Here is a 16533-nt window from a genome sequence, read left to right as displayed (position 1 = left end):
TCATAAAGACTTCTAGAAACAGATGTATCGTTGTATAGGCCTACAGACAGAAGGGGTTGTCTGGGTCTGTGAATATGACCTTCATCTCATCCATTCATGTTACATAGCAAACAGACACACTATCGTTCACTTAAAGACTTCTAGAAACAGATGTATCGTTGTATAGGCTATCCTTCATAAAGACTCCTAGAAACAGATGTATCGCTGTATAGGCCTACAGACAGAAGGGGTTGTCTGGGTCTGTGAATATGACCTTCATCTCATCCGTTCATGTTACATAGCAATCAGACACACCTATCCTTCATAAAGACTTCTAGAAACAGATGTATCGTTGTATAGGCCTACAGACAGAAGGGGTTGTCTGGGTCTGTGAATAAGACCTTCATCTCATCCATTCATGTTACATAGCAATCAGACACACCTATCCTTCATAAAGACTTCTAGAAACAGATGTATCGTTGTATAGGCCTACAGACAGAAGGGGTTGTCTGGGTCTGTGAATATGACCTTCATCTCATCCATTCATGTTACATAGCAAACAGACACACCTATCCTTCATAAAGACTTCTAGAAACAGATGTATCGTTGTATAGGCCTACAGACAGAAGGGGTTGTCTGGGTCTGTGAATATGACCTTCATCTCATCCATTCATGTTACATAGCAAACAGACACACCTATCCTTCATAAAGACTTCTAGAAACAGATGTATCGTTGTATAGGCCTACAGACAGAAGGGGTTGTCTGGGTCTGTGAATATGACCTTCATCTCATCCATTCATGTTACATAGCAAACAGACACACCTATCCTTCATAAAGACTTCTAGAAACAGATGTATCGTTGTATAGGCCTACAGACAGAAGGGGTTGTCTGGGTCTGTGAATATGACCTTCATCTCATCCATTCATGTTGGACTCTGTATTTTATCTGTCACGTGCTCCGAATACAACAGGTGCAGACTGTCAAATGCTTATTTTACAAACCTTTTCCCAACCATGCAGAGATAAAAAGGTTTGAGCACCACCCAACCCTCTAGTTGCAGGAGGGCACGTAAGAGCAGCTGAATCTCTAGTCTAGATGAATGAAAGCATCTGATTGAACTGCCTTCTACTCTTGCCAAGGGATACAGTATATTTAATAGAATTTAGAAAATGTTTTATTCACGCTTTCAAGTTGCTGTTTGGGTTGTCACTAGTTACCACATCCACAAAGTCATAATTGTGTCTAAAACCCTCCTATTTCTACTATTTATTGTCTTAAAATTTTAAATGTAACCTTAACCACACTGCTCTACTAACCGTATGTCTAACCATGACCTTAAATGATGACCAAAAAGCACATTTTTGTTTTCATGAATTTGTGTGATGTAGCCATACAACACTCCTTCCGTGGCCTCCAACTGCTTTTACATGCTAATAAAACAAAGTGAATGTTCTTCAACCGATTGCTGCCCGCACCCGCACCCGCACGCCTGCACGACTAGCATCACTACTCTGGACGGTTCTATGTGGACAATGTGTGGACAACTACAAATACATTGGTGTCTGGTTAGACTGTAAACTCTCCTTCCAGACTCATATTAGGCATCTCCAATCCAAAATTAAATCTAGAATCAGCTTCCTATTTCGCAAACAAAGCCTCCTTCACTCACGCTGCCAAATATACCCTCATAAAACTGACTATACTACCGATCCTTGACTTCGGCTATGTCATTTACAAAATAGCCTCCAACACTCTACTCTACTCAGGAAACTGGATGTAGTCTATCACAGTGCCATCCATTTTCTCACCAAAGCCCCATACACTACCCACCACTGTGACCTGTATGCTCTCGTTGGCTGGCCCTCACTACATATTCGACGCCAAACCCACTGGCTCCAGGTCATCTATAAGTCTTTGCTAGGTAAAGCCCCGCCTTATCTCAGCTCACTGGTCACCACAGCAACACCCACCCGTAGCACGCGCTCCAGAAGGTATATTTCACTGGTCATCCCCAAAGCCAATACTTCCTCTGGCCACCCTTTCCTTCCAGTTCTCTGCTGCCAATTACTGGAACGAATTGCAAAAATCACTGAAGCTGGAGTCTTCTCTAACTACTCTATCTCTCTCACTTTAAGCATCAGCTGTCAGAGCAGCTTACCGATCCCTGTACCCGTACACAGCCAATCTGTAAACAGCACACTCAACTACCTCATCCCCATATTGTTACTTACCCTCTTGCTCTTTTGCCCCCCAGTATCTCTACTTGCACATCATCATCTGCACATCTATCACTCCAGTGTTAATGCTAAATTGTAATTAGTTTGCCTCTATGGCCTATTTATTGCCTTACCCCTCTACTCTTCTACATTTGCATACACTGTACATAGATTTTTCTATTGTATTATTGACTGTATGTTTGTTTATGTGTAACTGTGTTGTTGTTTTTGTCACACTGCTTTGCTTTATCTTGGCCAGGTCGCAGTTGTAAATGAGAACTTGTTCTCAACTGGCCTACCTGGTTAAATAAAGGTTAAATAAAAAATAAAAAATAATGTAGCCAATTTTGACTTTGTGTATGTGGTAACTACGGGATTTGGGCAGACAGTATGAAGATTGGCTAACCCTGAAATCCCAGATCACGCGTTTAGGCGATGTCATGGCAACGTTGGCTAGCAAAGCTCATGCGTAGAAGAAACACGTCATCGGGACTAACGTTCTTCTTGCGCCGAACTGCGCATGTGCATGTGCAGTCAAAGGAACTCCTTCGATATAAAGTCGTTTTTCAGATAAATGAAAACGTGTCAGTTTGTCACTTTCACGAGGTTGGACTAATAGCATGTTCAACTACTTAAGACGTCGGCTCCAATCTAGGTTGTGCCTTTAGATGTTGAGAACATTAACAACTAAGGACGAATTTTTCACTTCTCTCATTGACTTGTTGTACCCCAAACCCCGGCCTGGTATGTTTGTTCTTCTTCGTTAGCGTTCCCGGAAGTCTCGCGATGCTGTACCTCTGGATGTAGAAGCTCTGTGGTTTTGGGGTGACGCATGTGTTTTCTGGTGGGTGTGTTCTTTCGCGGTGTTTCAGTGCGACGTTTCAGTAAAGTTCTAAGATGGCGACGGTGCATCTGAGAATCGGGGACCTAGTTTGGTGAGAAATGCATTTTTAACTTACTTTAATCCTGTTATTCCATTCGAATTTAATCGTTTACATTGAATCCGTGTCGGGTCAACTCAAATCGCGCTTTTTCGTTACATTTGATCAGGTAGATGTGACAAAATATTCGTTTACTAACGGTAGTTGTCGATTGAACTCAAAACAAATACGTTACTGCCTGTTTAGCCCGAGTCAGCATAGCCATTAGCTAGCCAGTAAACTACTTAGCTTTGCCGCACCCAGAGAAGTGAAACCGGACGCAACTGTATGTAAATATTGCTCAATCCATATTCTAGCTGTTTTTATAGTTTAGCTATCTCTACATGTTTACTGATGACATCTGAAAAGTGTGTACTGTGATGTTTGAGAAACAACATAATTCTTAAATTAGCCAGTTTAGCTAGCTAACTAGATATTAATCTGGGGACTGTGCCATCTTGTTCGAAGCCAATGTTTACTGCGACGACGAATACAAGGGGTCGTGGAATTTATATTCTGAAAATCTAAACGTTATCTCGATAATGCAACGTTTAAGCATCAATCAAATGGCAATGTTTTTGTTTTAGGGGAAAGCTCGGGCGCTATCCTCCGTGGCCAGGCAAGGTAAGATCTGTCGAATTCAAGCTAGCGACATCTGAACACCATGGTCGTTTTGACTAAGAATGGTATTGTATGCTAAACTGACTAGCTACACGTAAGTGATATTGTGATTAACTTTCTTTGTCTTTCCAGGTCGTCAGTCCTCCAAAGGACCTGAAAAAGCCAAGAGGGAAAAAATGCCATTTTGTCAAATTCTTTGGAACTGAAGACCAGTAAGTTAACAAACCTACTACATCACTTATCACTAATATCCATATCTAGCTTGCTTCCATCACTTATCCAGTTGTGTGTGTGCAGTGCCTGGATAAAGGTGGAGCAGCTGAAACCATACCACCCCCACAAAGAGGAGATGATCAAGATCAACAAGGGCAAACGTTTCCAACAGGCTGTGGATGCAGTGGAAGACTTCCTGAAGAAGAAAGAGAAACAGGGGGGGAAAGAACAGGTGAGGTAGTTGTACCCCCCCAGACAGGCAGAAAGAACAGGTGAGGTAGATGTACCCCCAGACACGCAGAAAGAACAGGTGAGGTAGTTGTACCCCCCAGACAGGCAGAAAGAACAGGTGAGGTAGATGTACCCCCAGACACGCAGAAAGAACAGGTGAGGTAGTTGTACCCCCCCCAGACATGCAGAAAGAACAGGTGAGGTAGTTGTACCCCCCTCCCCCAGACATGCAGAAAGAACAGGTGAGGTAGTTGTACCCCCAGAAAGAACAGGTCCCCCAGACATGCAGAAAGAACAGGTGAGGTAGTTGTACCCCCCCCAGACATGCAGAAAGAACAGGTGAGGTAGTTGTACCCCCCCCCCCAGACATGCAGAAAGAACAGGTGAGGTAGTTGTACCCCCCCCCAGACATGCAGAAAGAACAGGTGAGGTAGTTGTACCCCCCCCAGACATGCAGAAAGAACAGGTGAGGTAGTTGTACCCCCCAGACATGCAGAAAGAACAGGTGATGCCCCCAGACATGCAGAAAGAACAGGTGAGGTAGTTGTACCCCCCCCCAGACATGCAGAAAGAACAGGTGAGGTAGTTGTACCCCCCCTCCCCCAGACATGCAGAAAGAACAGGTGAGGTAGTTGTACCCCCCCAGACATGCAGAAAGAACAGGTGAGGTAGTTGTACCCCCCCCCCAGACATGCAGAAAGAACAGGTGAGGTAGTTGTACCCCCAGACATGCAGAAAGAACAGGTGAGGTAGTTGAGCCCCCCAGACATGCAGAAAGAACAGGTGAGGTAGTTGTACCCCCCCTCCCCAGACACGCAGAAAGAACAGGTGAGGTAGTTGTACCCCCCCTCCCCCAGACACGCAGAAAGAACAGGTGAGGTAGTTGTACCCCCCAGACAGGCAGAAAGAACAGGTGAGGTAGTTGTACCCCCCCAGACAGGCAGAAAGAACAGGTGAGGTAGTTGTACCCCCCAGACAGGCAGAAAGGGGCCAGAAAAGTCATTTCTAGATCATTTTCTTCCGTTTCATACCTAGTGAACATGACTGTTAGTCCAAAAGCCACGGGTAAAGAACAGGTGAGGAGGGTATAATGTTGTAGTCAACAGGTGATGTCACCTGGATAACCCAGACACACTTTAGTCATTGAGCAGACACTCTTATCCAGAGCAACTAGGGTTAAGTGCCATGCTCAAGGGCACATTGACAGTTTTTTCACCTATTATGCTCTGGGATTCGAACCAGTGACCTTTTTGTTACTGGCCCAACGCTCTAAACCGCTAGGCTACCTGCCGCTTTCTGTAACCTCCTCCCTCAGCGTGACATGTCTCTACTTGTGTTGCTGGATTGCTAGCTTTTCTGTGATGCAGCAAGACCATTTCAGGAGGGCGGTTACGTGAGTTTTTGAGGCAGACGTCCAGGGTTCTCGTCTCGGTGGAAGTGGTATGGATTCTAGTCTCGGTGGAAGCGGGAGGAAGTGGTATGGATTCTAGTCTCGGTGGAAGCGGGAGGAAATGGTATGGATTCTAGTCTCGGTGGAAGCGGGAGGAAGTGGTATGGATTCTAGTCTCGGTGGAAGCGGGAGGAAGTGGTATGGATTCTAGTCTCGGTGGAAGCGGGAGGAAGTGGTATGGATTCTAGTCTCGGTGGAAGCTGGAGGAAGTGGTATGGATTCTAGTCTCGGTGGAAGCTGGAGGAAGTGGTATGGATTCTAGTCTCGGTGGAAGCTGGAGGAAGTGGTATGGATTCTAGTCTCGGTGGAAGCTGGAGGAAGTGGTATGGATTCTAGTCTCGGTGGAAGCTGGAGGAATTGGTATGGGTTCTAGTCTCGGTGGAAGCGGGAGGAAGTGGTATGGGTTCTAGTCTCGGTGGAAGCGGGGGAAGTGGTATGGGTTCTAGTCTCGGTGGAAGCTGGAGGATTTGGTATGGGTTCTAGTCTCGGTGGAAGCTGGGGGAAGTGGTATGGGTTCTAGTCTCGGTGGAAGCTGGAGGAAGTGGTATGGCTAAGCAAGTGAAGTGATGTCTGTTACATTGCCACCAGACAGATGGGATTTGTCCAACCATCACAAAATTGTTCATCTAAATGAGTTCAACAACAGTTTGACTGTGTCACTGTAATACTGAAGTGGAGAAGTAGGAAACCCATAATGTCGTGTCTATACATTCATAGGTTAGTTAGACCAGGGCTTTCCAACCCTGTTCCTGGAGAGCTACCCTCCTGTAGGTTTACACTCCAACCCTGTTCCTTAAGAGCTACTGTCCTGTAGGTTTACACTCCAACCCTGTTCCTTAAGAGCTACTGTCCTGTAGGTTTACACTCCAACCTTGTTCCTGGAGAACTACTGTCCTGTAGGTTTACACTCCAACCTTGTTCCTTTGAGAACTACAGTCCTGTAGGTTTACACTCCAACCCTAATCTAGCACATCTGATACTAATAATTAGGTATAACCAGGTTAGTTACAACTGGGGTTGGAGTGAAAGGGGTTAATGTATGGCTCTGAGGGGAAAGGGTTAATGTATGGCTCTGAGGGGAAATGGTTAATGTATGGCTCTGTTATTCCCACAGAGCTCTGAGGGGAAAGGGGTTAATGTATGGCTCTGTTAATCCCACAGAGCTCTGAGGGGAAAGGGGTTAATGTATGGCTCTGAGGGGAAAGGGTTAATGTATGGCTCTGTTATTCCCACAGAGCTCTGAGGGGAAAGGGGTTAATGTATGGCTCTGAGGGGAAAGGGGTAATGTATGGCTCTGTTATTCCCACAGAGCTCTGAGGGGAAAGGGTTAATGTATTGCTTGCTCTGTTATTCCCACAGAGCTCTGGAGGGGAAAGGGTTAATGTATGGCTCTGAGGGGAAATGGTTAATGTATGGCTCTGAGGGGAAAAATGGGTTAATGTATGGCTCTGAGGGGAAAAGGGTTATTCCCACAGAGCTCTGAGGGGAAAGGGTTAATGTATGGCTCTGAGGGGAAAGGGTTAATGTATGGCTCTGTTATTCCCACAGAGCTCTGAGGGGAAAGGGGTTAATGTATGGCTCTGAGGGAAAGGGGTTAATGTATGGCTCTGTTATTCCCACAGAGCTCTGAGGGAAAGGGTTAATGTATGGCTCTGAGGGGAAAGGGGTTAATGTATGGCTCTGTTATTCCCACAGAGCTCTGAGGGGAAAGGGTTAATGTATGGCTCTGAGGGGAAAGGGGTTAATGTATGGCTCTGAGGGGAAAGGGTTAATGTATGGCTCTGAGGGGAAAGGGTTAATGTATGGCTCTGAGGGGAAAGGGTTAATGTATGGCTCTGAGGGGAAAGGGTTAATGTATGGCTCTGAGGGGAAAGGGTTAATGTATGGCTCTGAGGAGAAAGGGTTAATGTATGGCTCTGAGGGGAAAGGGGTTAATCAAATCAAATTTATTTATATAGCCCTTCGTACATCAGCTGATATCTCAAAGTGCTGTACAGAAACCCATTAATTAATGGTTAATGTATGGCTCTGTTAATCCCACAGAGCTCTGAGGGGAAAGGAGACTCTAAAGGAAAGAAGACACCAACTAAACCTCTGAAGATCCTAGAGGAAGATGACGAAGACCTCAGTGCCCTGAAAGACCCCTCTGAGAAGGTTAGTAGTGGACACTCAGAAGTGCACCTAGTGTGGTGGACACTCAGACATACAGAAGCTGATATAATTTAAAAAGGGCCAATTGTCCAACACCTGCTGTGGTATCAGGTTACAGCTAGGTGTTGGTCCCACTCCCCTTTCAGCATCCTCAGATTGGCATGAACTCACACAGAGACCACTGAAGATCTCACTGATATACATCCCTAGTAGGTTCTCCAGTCTTATCTCTACAGGGTGACTGGCTGTACCCACAGCCAGGTAAATACATCAGACATCTCACTAGATATAGGCTCTCTGATCAGCCCTACTGGGTTCTCCAGTCTGACTGTGAACCCACATTCTCTCTCTATCTCCCTGGTAGATGTATAGGCTGTCTAGTCTACAAAGTGACTGACATCTCTCTCCCTGGTAGATGTATAGACTGTCTAGTCTACAAAGTGACAAAGTGACTGACATCTCGCTCCCTGGTAGATGTATAAACTGTTTAGTCTACAAAGTGACTGACATCTCTCTCCCTGGTAGATGTATAGACTGTCTAGTCTACAAAGTGACTGACATCTCTCTCCCTGGTAGATGTATAGACTGTCTAGTCTACAAAGTGACTGACATCTCTCTCCCTGGTAGATGTATAGACTGTCTAGTCTACAAAGTGACTGACATCTCTCTCCCTGGTAGATGTATAGACTGTCTAGTCTACAAAGTGACTGACATCTCTCTCCCTGGTAGATGTATAGGCTGTCTAGTCTACAAAGTGACTGACATCTCTCTCCCTGGTAGATGTATAGACTGTCTAGTCTACAAAGTGACTGACATCTCTCTCCCCCTGGTAGATGTATAGACTGTCTAGTCTACAAAGTGACTATATAGTCAACTCCACACCCCAATAGGTGAAGTCTATCTACCGTAGTGACTGAACCCACAGAGTAGTATGTGTCTCCCTGGAAGCTCCCTGGTAGATGTATAGACCTGAGTGACGTCTCACTACACACCAGGGGACTGTTTCCCAGACACAGGTGAAGCTTAATCATGGACTAAAAAATCATTTTCAATGTAGATTCTCTGTTGAGCTTGGTTTGTAGTCCAGCACTAGACTAAACCCTGAGTCTCGGAGACCACCTCTACATCTATAAGTTACTGTAGTCAACCCCACTCCACATTATCATAGTGTATCTAGTCTTTAAAGTGACTCCAGGGGTAATGTCTCTCCCTGTCAGACCTGACACCCCACTCCACATTATCATAGTGTATCTAGTCTTTAAAGTGACTCCAGGGGTAATGTCTCTCCTTCACAGACCTGACACTCCACATTATCATAGTGTATCTAGTCTTTAAAGTGACTCCAGGGGTAATGTCTCTCCTTCACAGACCTGACACTCCACATTATCATAGTGTATCTAGTCTTTAAACTGACTCCAGGGGTAATGTCTCTCCTTGTCAGACCTGACACCCCACTCCACATTATCATAGTGTATCTAGTCTTTAAAGTGACTCCAGGGGTAATGTCTCCTTCACAGACCTGACACTCCACATTATCATAGTGTATCTAGTCTTTAAACTGACTCCAGGGGTAATGTCTCTCCTTGTCAGACCTGACACCCCACTCCACATTATCATAGTGTATCTAGTCTTTAAAGTGACTCCAGGGGTAATGTCTCTCCTTGACAGACCTGACACTCCACTTTATCATAGTGTATCTAGTCTTTAAACTGACTCCAGGGGTAATGTCTCTCCTTCACAGACCTGACACTCCACATTATCATAGTGTATCTAGTCTTTAAAGTGACTCCAGGGGTAATGTCTCTCCTTGACAGACCTGACACTCCACATTATCATAGTGTATCTAGTCTTTAAACTGACTCCAAGGGTAATGTCTCTCCCTGTCAGACCTGACACCCCACTCCACATTATCATAGTGTATCTAGTCTTTAAACTGACTCCAGGGGTAATGTCTCTCCTTGACAGACCTGACACTCCACATTATCATAGTGTATCTAGTCTTTAAACTGACTCCAAGGGTAATGTATCTACCCGACAGACCTGACACTCCACATGAGATGTATCGGACAGTTCTATAGATGAACTACCAGGGTAATGTCTCCCTGAAGACCAGCCTTACACTGCACATCTATCGTTGCTTCTATAGATGAACTACCAGGAGTAGAGTCAATCTGATCCACCCCACTCCCCAGTATTAGGCATGTAGTGTCTGTCGTCTTTAAAGTGACTACCAGGGTAATGTGTGTCTCTCTCCCCGAAGGACCTAACTGACTCTGACCCAGAGCCGTCCAGTGTTGAGCGACTAGGGGGCCTGGGAACTACTGGACCTGTCTCAGGATTCAAATGGGAGAGCAGTGTAGGTGGAACCCGTCTCACAGCCCGCCTGCCTTAACTTCCCCCTTCCCTTCAACTCCCTTTGCCTTCGCACGCTACAGAACGCAGGGGTTACTGACTGACCACTGGACCTGGGGAGGTAGAGGGTGCAGGGTTTCGTCTCACAGCCCGCCTGCCTTAACTTCCCCCTTCTCTTCCACTCCCTTCGCACGCTACAGAACGCAGGGGTTACTGACTGACCACTGGACCTGGGGAGGTAGAGGATGCATGGTTTTGTCCCAGCCCAGCACGAAGGTCTGATTAGCTTGGCTATCTGAGATCTGTATGTGCTTTATCCTAATCCTTCCTCAAGAGGAAATATTTTTAGTCCAGGACTAGATTTAGTCTGTTGGGGGAACCACCCCCCAGTAAAGTGGTTTGACTTGATGTTTACCAGGATTTGCTTAGAAGCACATACAAATGGGTCCTTTCTAATCCAGTTTTAGTGCTGCGCTAGAACAAAACCCTGCACCCTCTGGTTACTCATCCAGGACCAGGGGTTGGTGACCACTGTGGTAGAGAGATGCTGAGTGGGAGTCCCAGGACCAGGGGTTGGTGACCACTGTGGTAGAGAGATGCTGAGTGGGAGTCCCAGGACCAGGGGTTGGTGACCACTGTGGTAGAGAGATGCTGAGTGGGAGGACCAGGGGTTGGTGACCACTGTGGTAGAGAGATGCTGAGTGGGAGGACCAGGGGTTGGTGACCACTGTGGTAGAGAGATGCTGAGTGGGAGGACCAGGGGTTGGTGACCACTGTGGTAGAGAGATGCTGAGTGGGAGTCCCAGGGGTTGGTGACCACTGTGGTAGAGAGATGCTGAGTGGGAGTCCCAGGGGTTGGTGACCACTGTGGTAGAGAGAGGACCAGGGGTTGCTGTGGTAGAGAGATGGGAGGACCAGGGGTTGGTGACCACTGTGGTAGAGAGATGCTGAGTGGGAGGACCAGGGGTTGGTGACCACTGTGGTAGTGAGATGCTGAGTGGGAGGACCAGGGGTTGGTGACCACTGTGGTAGAGAGATGCTGAGTGGGAGGACCAGGGGTTGGTGACCACTGTGGTAGAGAGATGCTGAGTGGGAGGACCAGGGGTTGGTGACCACTGTGGTAGAGAGATGCTGAGTGGGAGGACCAGGGGTTGGTGACCACTGTGGTAGAGAGATGCTGAGTGGGAGGACCAGGGGTTGGTGACCACTGTGGTAGAGAGATGCTGAGTGGGAGGACCAGGGGTTGGTGACCACTGTGGTAGAGAGATGCTGAGTGGGAGTCCCAGGGGTTGGTGACCACTGTGGTAGAGAGATGCTGAGTGGGAGTCCCAGGGGTTGGTGACCACTGTGGTAGAGAGATGCTGAGTGGGAGTCCCAGGGGTTGGTGACCACTGTGGTAGAGAGATGCTGAGTGGGAGTCCCAGGGGTTGGTGACCACTGTGGTAGAGAGATGCTGAGTGGGAGTCCCAGGGGTTGGTGACCACTGTGGTAGAGAGATGCTGAGTGGGAGTCCCAGGGGTTGGTGACCACTGTGGTAGAGAGATGCTGAGTGGGAGGACCAGGGGTTGGTGACCACTGTGGTAGAGAGATGCTGAGTGGGAGGACCAGGGGTTGGTGACCACTGTGGTAGAGAGATGCTGAGTGGGAGGACCAGGGGTTGGTGACCACTGTGGTAGAGAGATGCTGAGTGGGAGGACCAGGGGTTGGTGACCACTGTGGTAGAGAGATGCTGAGTGGGAGGACCAGGGGTTGGTGACCACTGTGGTAGAGAGATGCTGAGTGGGAGTCCCAGGGGTTGGTGACCACTGTGGTAGAGATGCTGACTGTGGGAGTCCCAGGGGTTGGTGACCACTGTGGTAGAGAGATGCTGAGTGGGAGTCCCAGGGGTTGGTGACCACTGTGGTAGAGAGATGCTGAGTGGGAGTCCCAGGGTTGGTGACCACTGTGGTAGAGAGATGCTGAGTGGGAGTCCCAGGGGTTGGTGACCACTGTGGTAGAGAGATGCTGAGTGGGAGTCCCAGGGGTTGGTGACCACTGTGGTAGAGAGATGCTGAGTGGGAGTCCCAGGGGTTGGTGACCACTGTGGTAGAGAGATGCTGAGTGGGAGTCCCAGGGGTTGGTGACCACTGTGGTAGAGAGATGCTGAGTGGGAGTCCCAGGGGTTGGTGACCACTGTGGTAGAGAGATGCTGAGTGGGAGGACCAGGGGTTGGTGACCACTGTGGTAGAGAGATGCTGAGTGGGAGGACCAGGGGTTGGTGTCCACTGTGGTGGAGAGATGCTGAGTGGGAGGACCAGGGGTTGGTTACCGCTGTGGTAGAGAGATGCTGAGTGAGAGGACCAGGGGTTGGTGACCGCTGTGGTAGAGAGATGCTGAGTGGGAGGACCAGGGGTTGGTGACCCCTGTGGTAGAGAGATGCTGAGTGGGAGGACCAGGGTTTGGTGACCGCTGTGGTAGAGAGATGCTGAGTGGGAGGACCAGGGGTTGGTGACCGCTGTGGTAGAGAGATGCTGAGTGGGAGGACCAGGGGTTGGTGACCACTGCTGTGGTAGAGAGATGCTGAGTGGGAGGACCAGGGGTTGGTGACCGCTGTGGTAGAGAGATGCTGAGTGGGAGGACCAGGGGTTGGTGACCACTGTGGTAGAGAGATGCTGAGTGGGAGGACCAGGGGTTGGTGACCGCTGTGGTAGAGAGATGCTGAGTGGGAGTCCCAGGGGTTGGTGACCACTGTGGTAGAGAGATGCTGAGTGGGAGTCCCAGGGGTTGGTGACCGCTGTGGTAGAGAGATGCTGAGTGGGAGTCCCAGGGGTTGGTGACCGCTGTGGTAGAGAGATGCTGAGTGGGAGTCCCAGGGGTTGGTGACCGCTGTGGTAGAGATGCTGAGTGGGAGTCCCAGGGGTTGGTGACCGCTGTGGTAGAGAGATGCTGAGTGGGAGTCCCAGGCGTTGGTGACCGCTGTGGTAGAGAGATGCTGAGTGGGAGGACCAGGGGTTGGTGACCACTGTGGTAGAGAGATGCTGAGTGGGAGTCCCAGGGGTTGGTGACCACTGTGGTAGAGAGATTCTGAGTGGGAGGACCAGGGGTTGGTGACCACTGTGGTAGAGAGATGCTGAGTGGGAGGACCAGGGGTTGGTGACCACTGTGGTAGAGAGATGCTGAGTGGGAGGACCAGGGGTTGGTGACCACTGTGGTAGAGAGATGCTGAGTGGGAGTCCCAGGGGTTGGTGACCACTGTGGTAGAGAGATGCTGAGTGGGAGGACCAGGGGTTGGTGACCACTGTGGTAGACATGCTGAGTGGGAGTCCCAGGGTTTGGTGACCACTGTGGTAGAGAGATTCTGAGTGGGAGTCCCAGGGGTTGGTGACCACTGTGGTAGAGAGATGCTGAGTGGGAGGACCAGGGGTTGGTGACCACTGTGGTAGAGACATGCTGAGTGGGAGTCCCAGGGGTTGGTGACCACTGTGGTAGAGAGATGCTGAGTGGGAGTCCCAGGGGTTGGTGACCACTGTGGTAGAGAGATTCTGAGTGGGAGTCCCAGGGGTTGGTGACCACTGTGGTAGAGAGATGCTGAGTGGGAGGACCAGGGGTTGGTGACCACTGTGGTAGAGACATGCTGAGTGGGAGTCCCAGGGGTTGGTGACCACTGTGGTAGAGAGATTCTGAGTGGGAGTCCCAGGGGTTGGTGACCACTGTGGTAGAGAGATTCTGAGTGGGAGTCCCAGGGGTTGGTGACCACTGTGGTAGAGAGATTCTGAGTGGGAGTCCCAGGGGTTGGTGACCACTGTGGTAGAGAGATTCTGAGTGGGAGTCCCAGGGGTTGGTGACCACTGTGGTAGAGAGATGCTGAGTGGGAGTCCCAGGGGTTGGTGACCACTGTGGTAGAGAGATGCTGAGTGGGAGTCCCAGGGGTTGGTGACCACTGTGGTAGAGAGATGCTGAGTGGGAGGACCAGGGGTTGGTGACCACTGTGGTAGAGAGATGCTGAGTGGGAGGACCAGGGGTTGGTGACCACTGTGGTAGAGAGATGCTGAGTGGGAGGACCAGGGGTTGGTGACCACTGTGGTAGAGACATGCTGAGTGGGAGGACCAGGGGTTGGTGACCAGGGTTGGTGACCACTGTGGTAGAGAGATGCTGAGTGGGAGTCCCAGGGGTTGGTGACCACTGTGGTAGAGAGATGCTGAGTGGGAGGACCAGGGGTTGGTGACCACTGTGGTAGAGAGATGCTGAGTGGGAGGACCAGGGGTTGGTGACCACTGTGGTAGAGAGATGCTGAGTGGGAGGACCAGGGGTTGGTGACCACTGTGGTAGAGAGATGCTGAGTGGGAGGACCAGGGGTTGGTGACCACTGTGGTAGAGAGATGCTGAGTGGGAGTCCCAGGGGTTGGTGACCACTGTGGTAGAGAGATGCTGAGTGGGAGGACCAGGGGTTGGTGACCACTGTGGTAGAGAGATGCTGAGTGGGAGGACCAGGGGTTGGTGACCACTGTGGTAGAGAGATGCTGAGTGGGAGTCCCAGGGGTTGGTGACCACTGTGGTAGAGAGATGCTGAGTGGGAGTCCCAGGGGTTGGTGACCACTGTGGTAGAGAGATGCTGAGTGGGAGTCCCAGGGGTTGGTGACCACTGTGGTAGAGAGATGCTGAGTGGGAGTCCCAGGGGTTGGTGACCACTGTGGTAGAGAGATGCTGAGTGGGAGTCCCAGGGGTTGGTGACCACTGTGGTAGAGAGATGCTGAGTGGGAGGACCAGGGGTTGGTGACCACTGTGGTAGAGAGATGCTGAGTGGGAGGACCAGGGGTTGGTGACCACTGTGGTAGAGAGATGCTGAGTGGGAGTCCCAGGGGTTGGTGACCACTGTGGTAGAGAGATGCTGAGTGGGAGGACCAGGGGTTGGTGACCACTGTGGTAGAGAGATGCTGAGTGGGAGGACCAGGGGTTGGTGACCACTGTGGTAGAGAGATGCTGAGTGGGAGGACCAGGGGTTGGTGACCACTGTGGTAGAGAGATGCTGAGTGGGAGGACCAGGGGTTGGTGACCACTGTGGTAGAGACATGCTGAGTGGGAGTCCCAGGGGTTGGTGACCACTGTGGTAGAGAGATGCTGAGTGGGAGGACCAGGGGTTGGTGACCACTGTGGTAGAGAGATGCTGAGTGGGAGGACCAGGGGTTGGTGACCACTGTGGTAGAGAGATGCTGAGTGGGAGTCCCCAGGGGTTGGTGACCACTGTGGTAGAGAGATGCTGAGTGGGAGTCCCAGGGGTTGGTGACCACTGTGGTAGAGAGATGCTGAGTGGGAGTCCCAGGGGTTGGTGACCGCTGTGGTAGAGAGATGCTGAGTGGGAGTCCCAGGGGTTGGTGACCGCTGTGGTAGAGAGATGCTGAGTGGGAGTCCCAGGGGTTGGTGACCACTGTGGTAGAGAGATGCTGAGTGGGAGGACCAGGGGTTGGTGACCACTGTGGTAGAGAGATGCTGAGTGGGAGGACCAGGGGTTGGTGACCACTGTGGTAGAGAGATGCTGAGTGGGAGGACCAGGGGTTGGTGACCACTGTGGTAGAGAGATGCTGAGTGGGAGGACCAGGGGTTGGTGACCACTGTGGTAGAGAGATGCTGAGTGGGAGGCCCAGGGGTTGGTGACCACTGTGGTAGAGATGCTGAGTGGGAGTCCCAGGGGTTGGTGACCACTGTGGTAGAGAGATGCTGAGTGGGAGGACCAGGGGTTGGTGACCACTGTGGTAGAGAGATGCTGAGTGGGAGTCCCAGGGGTTGGTGACCACTGTGGTAGAGAGATGCTGATGCTGAGTGGGAGGACCAGGGGTTGGTGACCACTGTGGTAGAGAGATGCTGAGTGGGAGGACCAGGGGTTGGTGACCACTGTGGTAGAGAGATGCTGAGTGGGAGGACCAGGGGTTGGTGACCACTGTGGTAGAGAGATGCTGAGTGGGAGGACCAGGGGTTGGTGACCACTGTGGTAGAGAGATGCTGAGTGGGAGGACCAGGGTTGGTGACCACTGTGGTAGAGAGATGCTGAGTGGGAGGACCAGGGGTTGGTGACCACTGTGGTAGAGAGATGCTGAGTGGGAGGACCAGGGGTTGGTGACCACTGTGGTAGAGAGATGCTGAGTGGGAGGACCAGGGGTTGGTGACCACTGTGGTAGAGAGATGCTGAGTGGGAGGACCAGGGGTTGGTGACCACTGTGGTAGAGAGATGCTGAGTGGGAGGACCAGGGGTTGGTGACCACTGTGGTAGAGAGATGCTGAGTGGGAGGACCAGGGGTTGGTGACCACTGTGGTAGAGAGATGCTGAGTGGGAGTCCCAGGGGTTGGTGACCACTGTGGTAGAGAGATGCTGAGTGGGAGTCCCAGGGGTTGGTGACCACTGTGGTAGAGAGATGCTGAGTGG

General features: G+C 50.3%; 1 protein-coding gene and 1 long non-coding RNA gene across 2 annotated transcripts in view; one reads left to right on the top strand and one right to left on the bottom strand.

Annotated features, from left to right (window-relative positions):
• Positions 1–2927: 2927 nt before the first annotated feature.
• Positions 2928–16533, top strand: part of LOC127930286 (cytokine-like nuclear factor N-PAC) — a 47586-nt gene continuing 33980 nt past the window's right edge. The window contains 6 exon segments of the mRNA XM_052519842.1: positions 2928–3132; positions 3705–3741; positions 3871–3950; positions 4036–4183; positions 7676–7786; positions 10044–10139. Coding sequence (XP_052375802.1) covers positions 3095–3132; positions 3705–3741; positions 3871–3950; positions 4036–4183; positions 7676–7786; positions 10044–10139 — 510 coding nt within the window. The 5' untranslated portion in view covers positions 2928–3094.
• Positions 8777–9917, bottom strand: LOC127930291 (uncharacterized). Its single transcript, XR_008137743.1, has 3 exons — positions 9673–9917; positions 9303–9599; positions 8777–9080 (listed from the first exon to the last, which is right to left on the bottom strand). It is a non-coding gene; the product is annotated as an uncharacterized LOC127930291 (long non-coding RNA).

This window comes from Oncorhynchus keta, chromosome 5, assembly GCF_023373465.1.
Source record: "Oncorhynchus keta strain PuntledgeMale-10-30-2019 chromosome 5, Oket_V2, whole genome shotgun sequence".
Taxonomy (NCBI): domain Eukaryota; kingdom Metazoa; phylum Chordata; class Actinopteri; order Salmoniformes; family Salmonidae; genus Oncorhynchus; species Oncorhynchus keta.
Note: the sequence above shows the minus strand (reverse complement) of the source record. Positions and strands in the feature narration are given on the sequence as shown.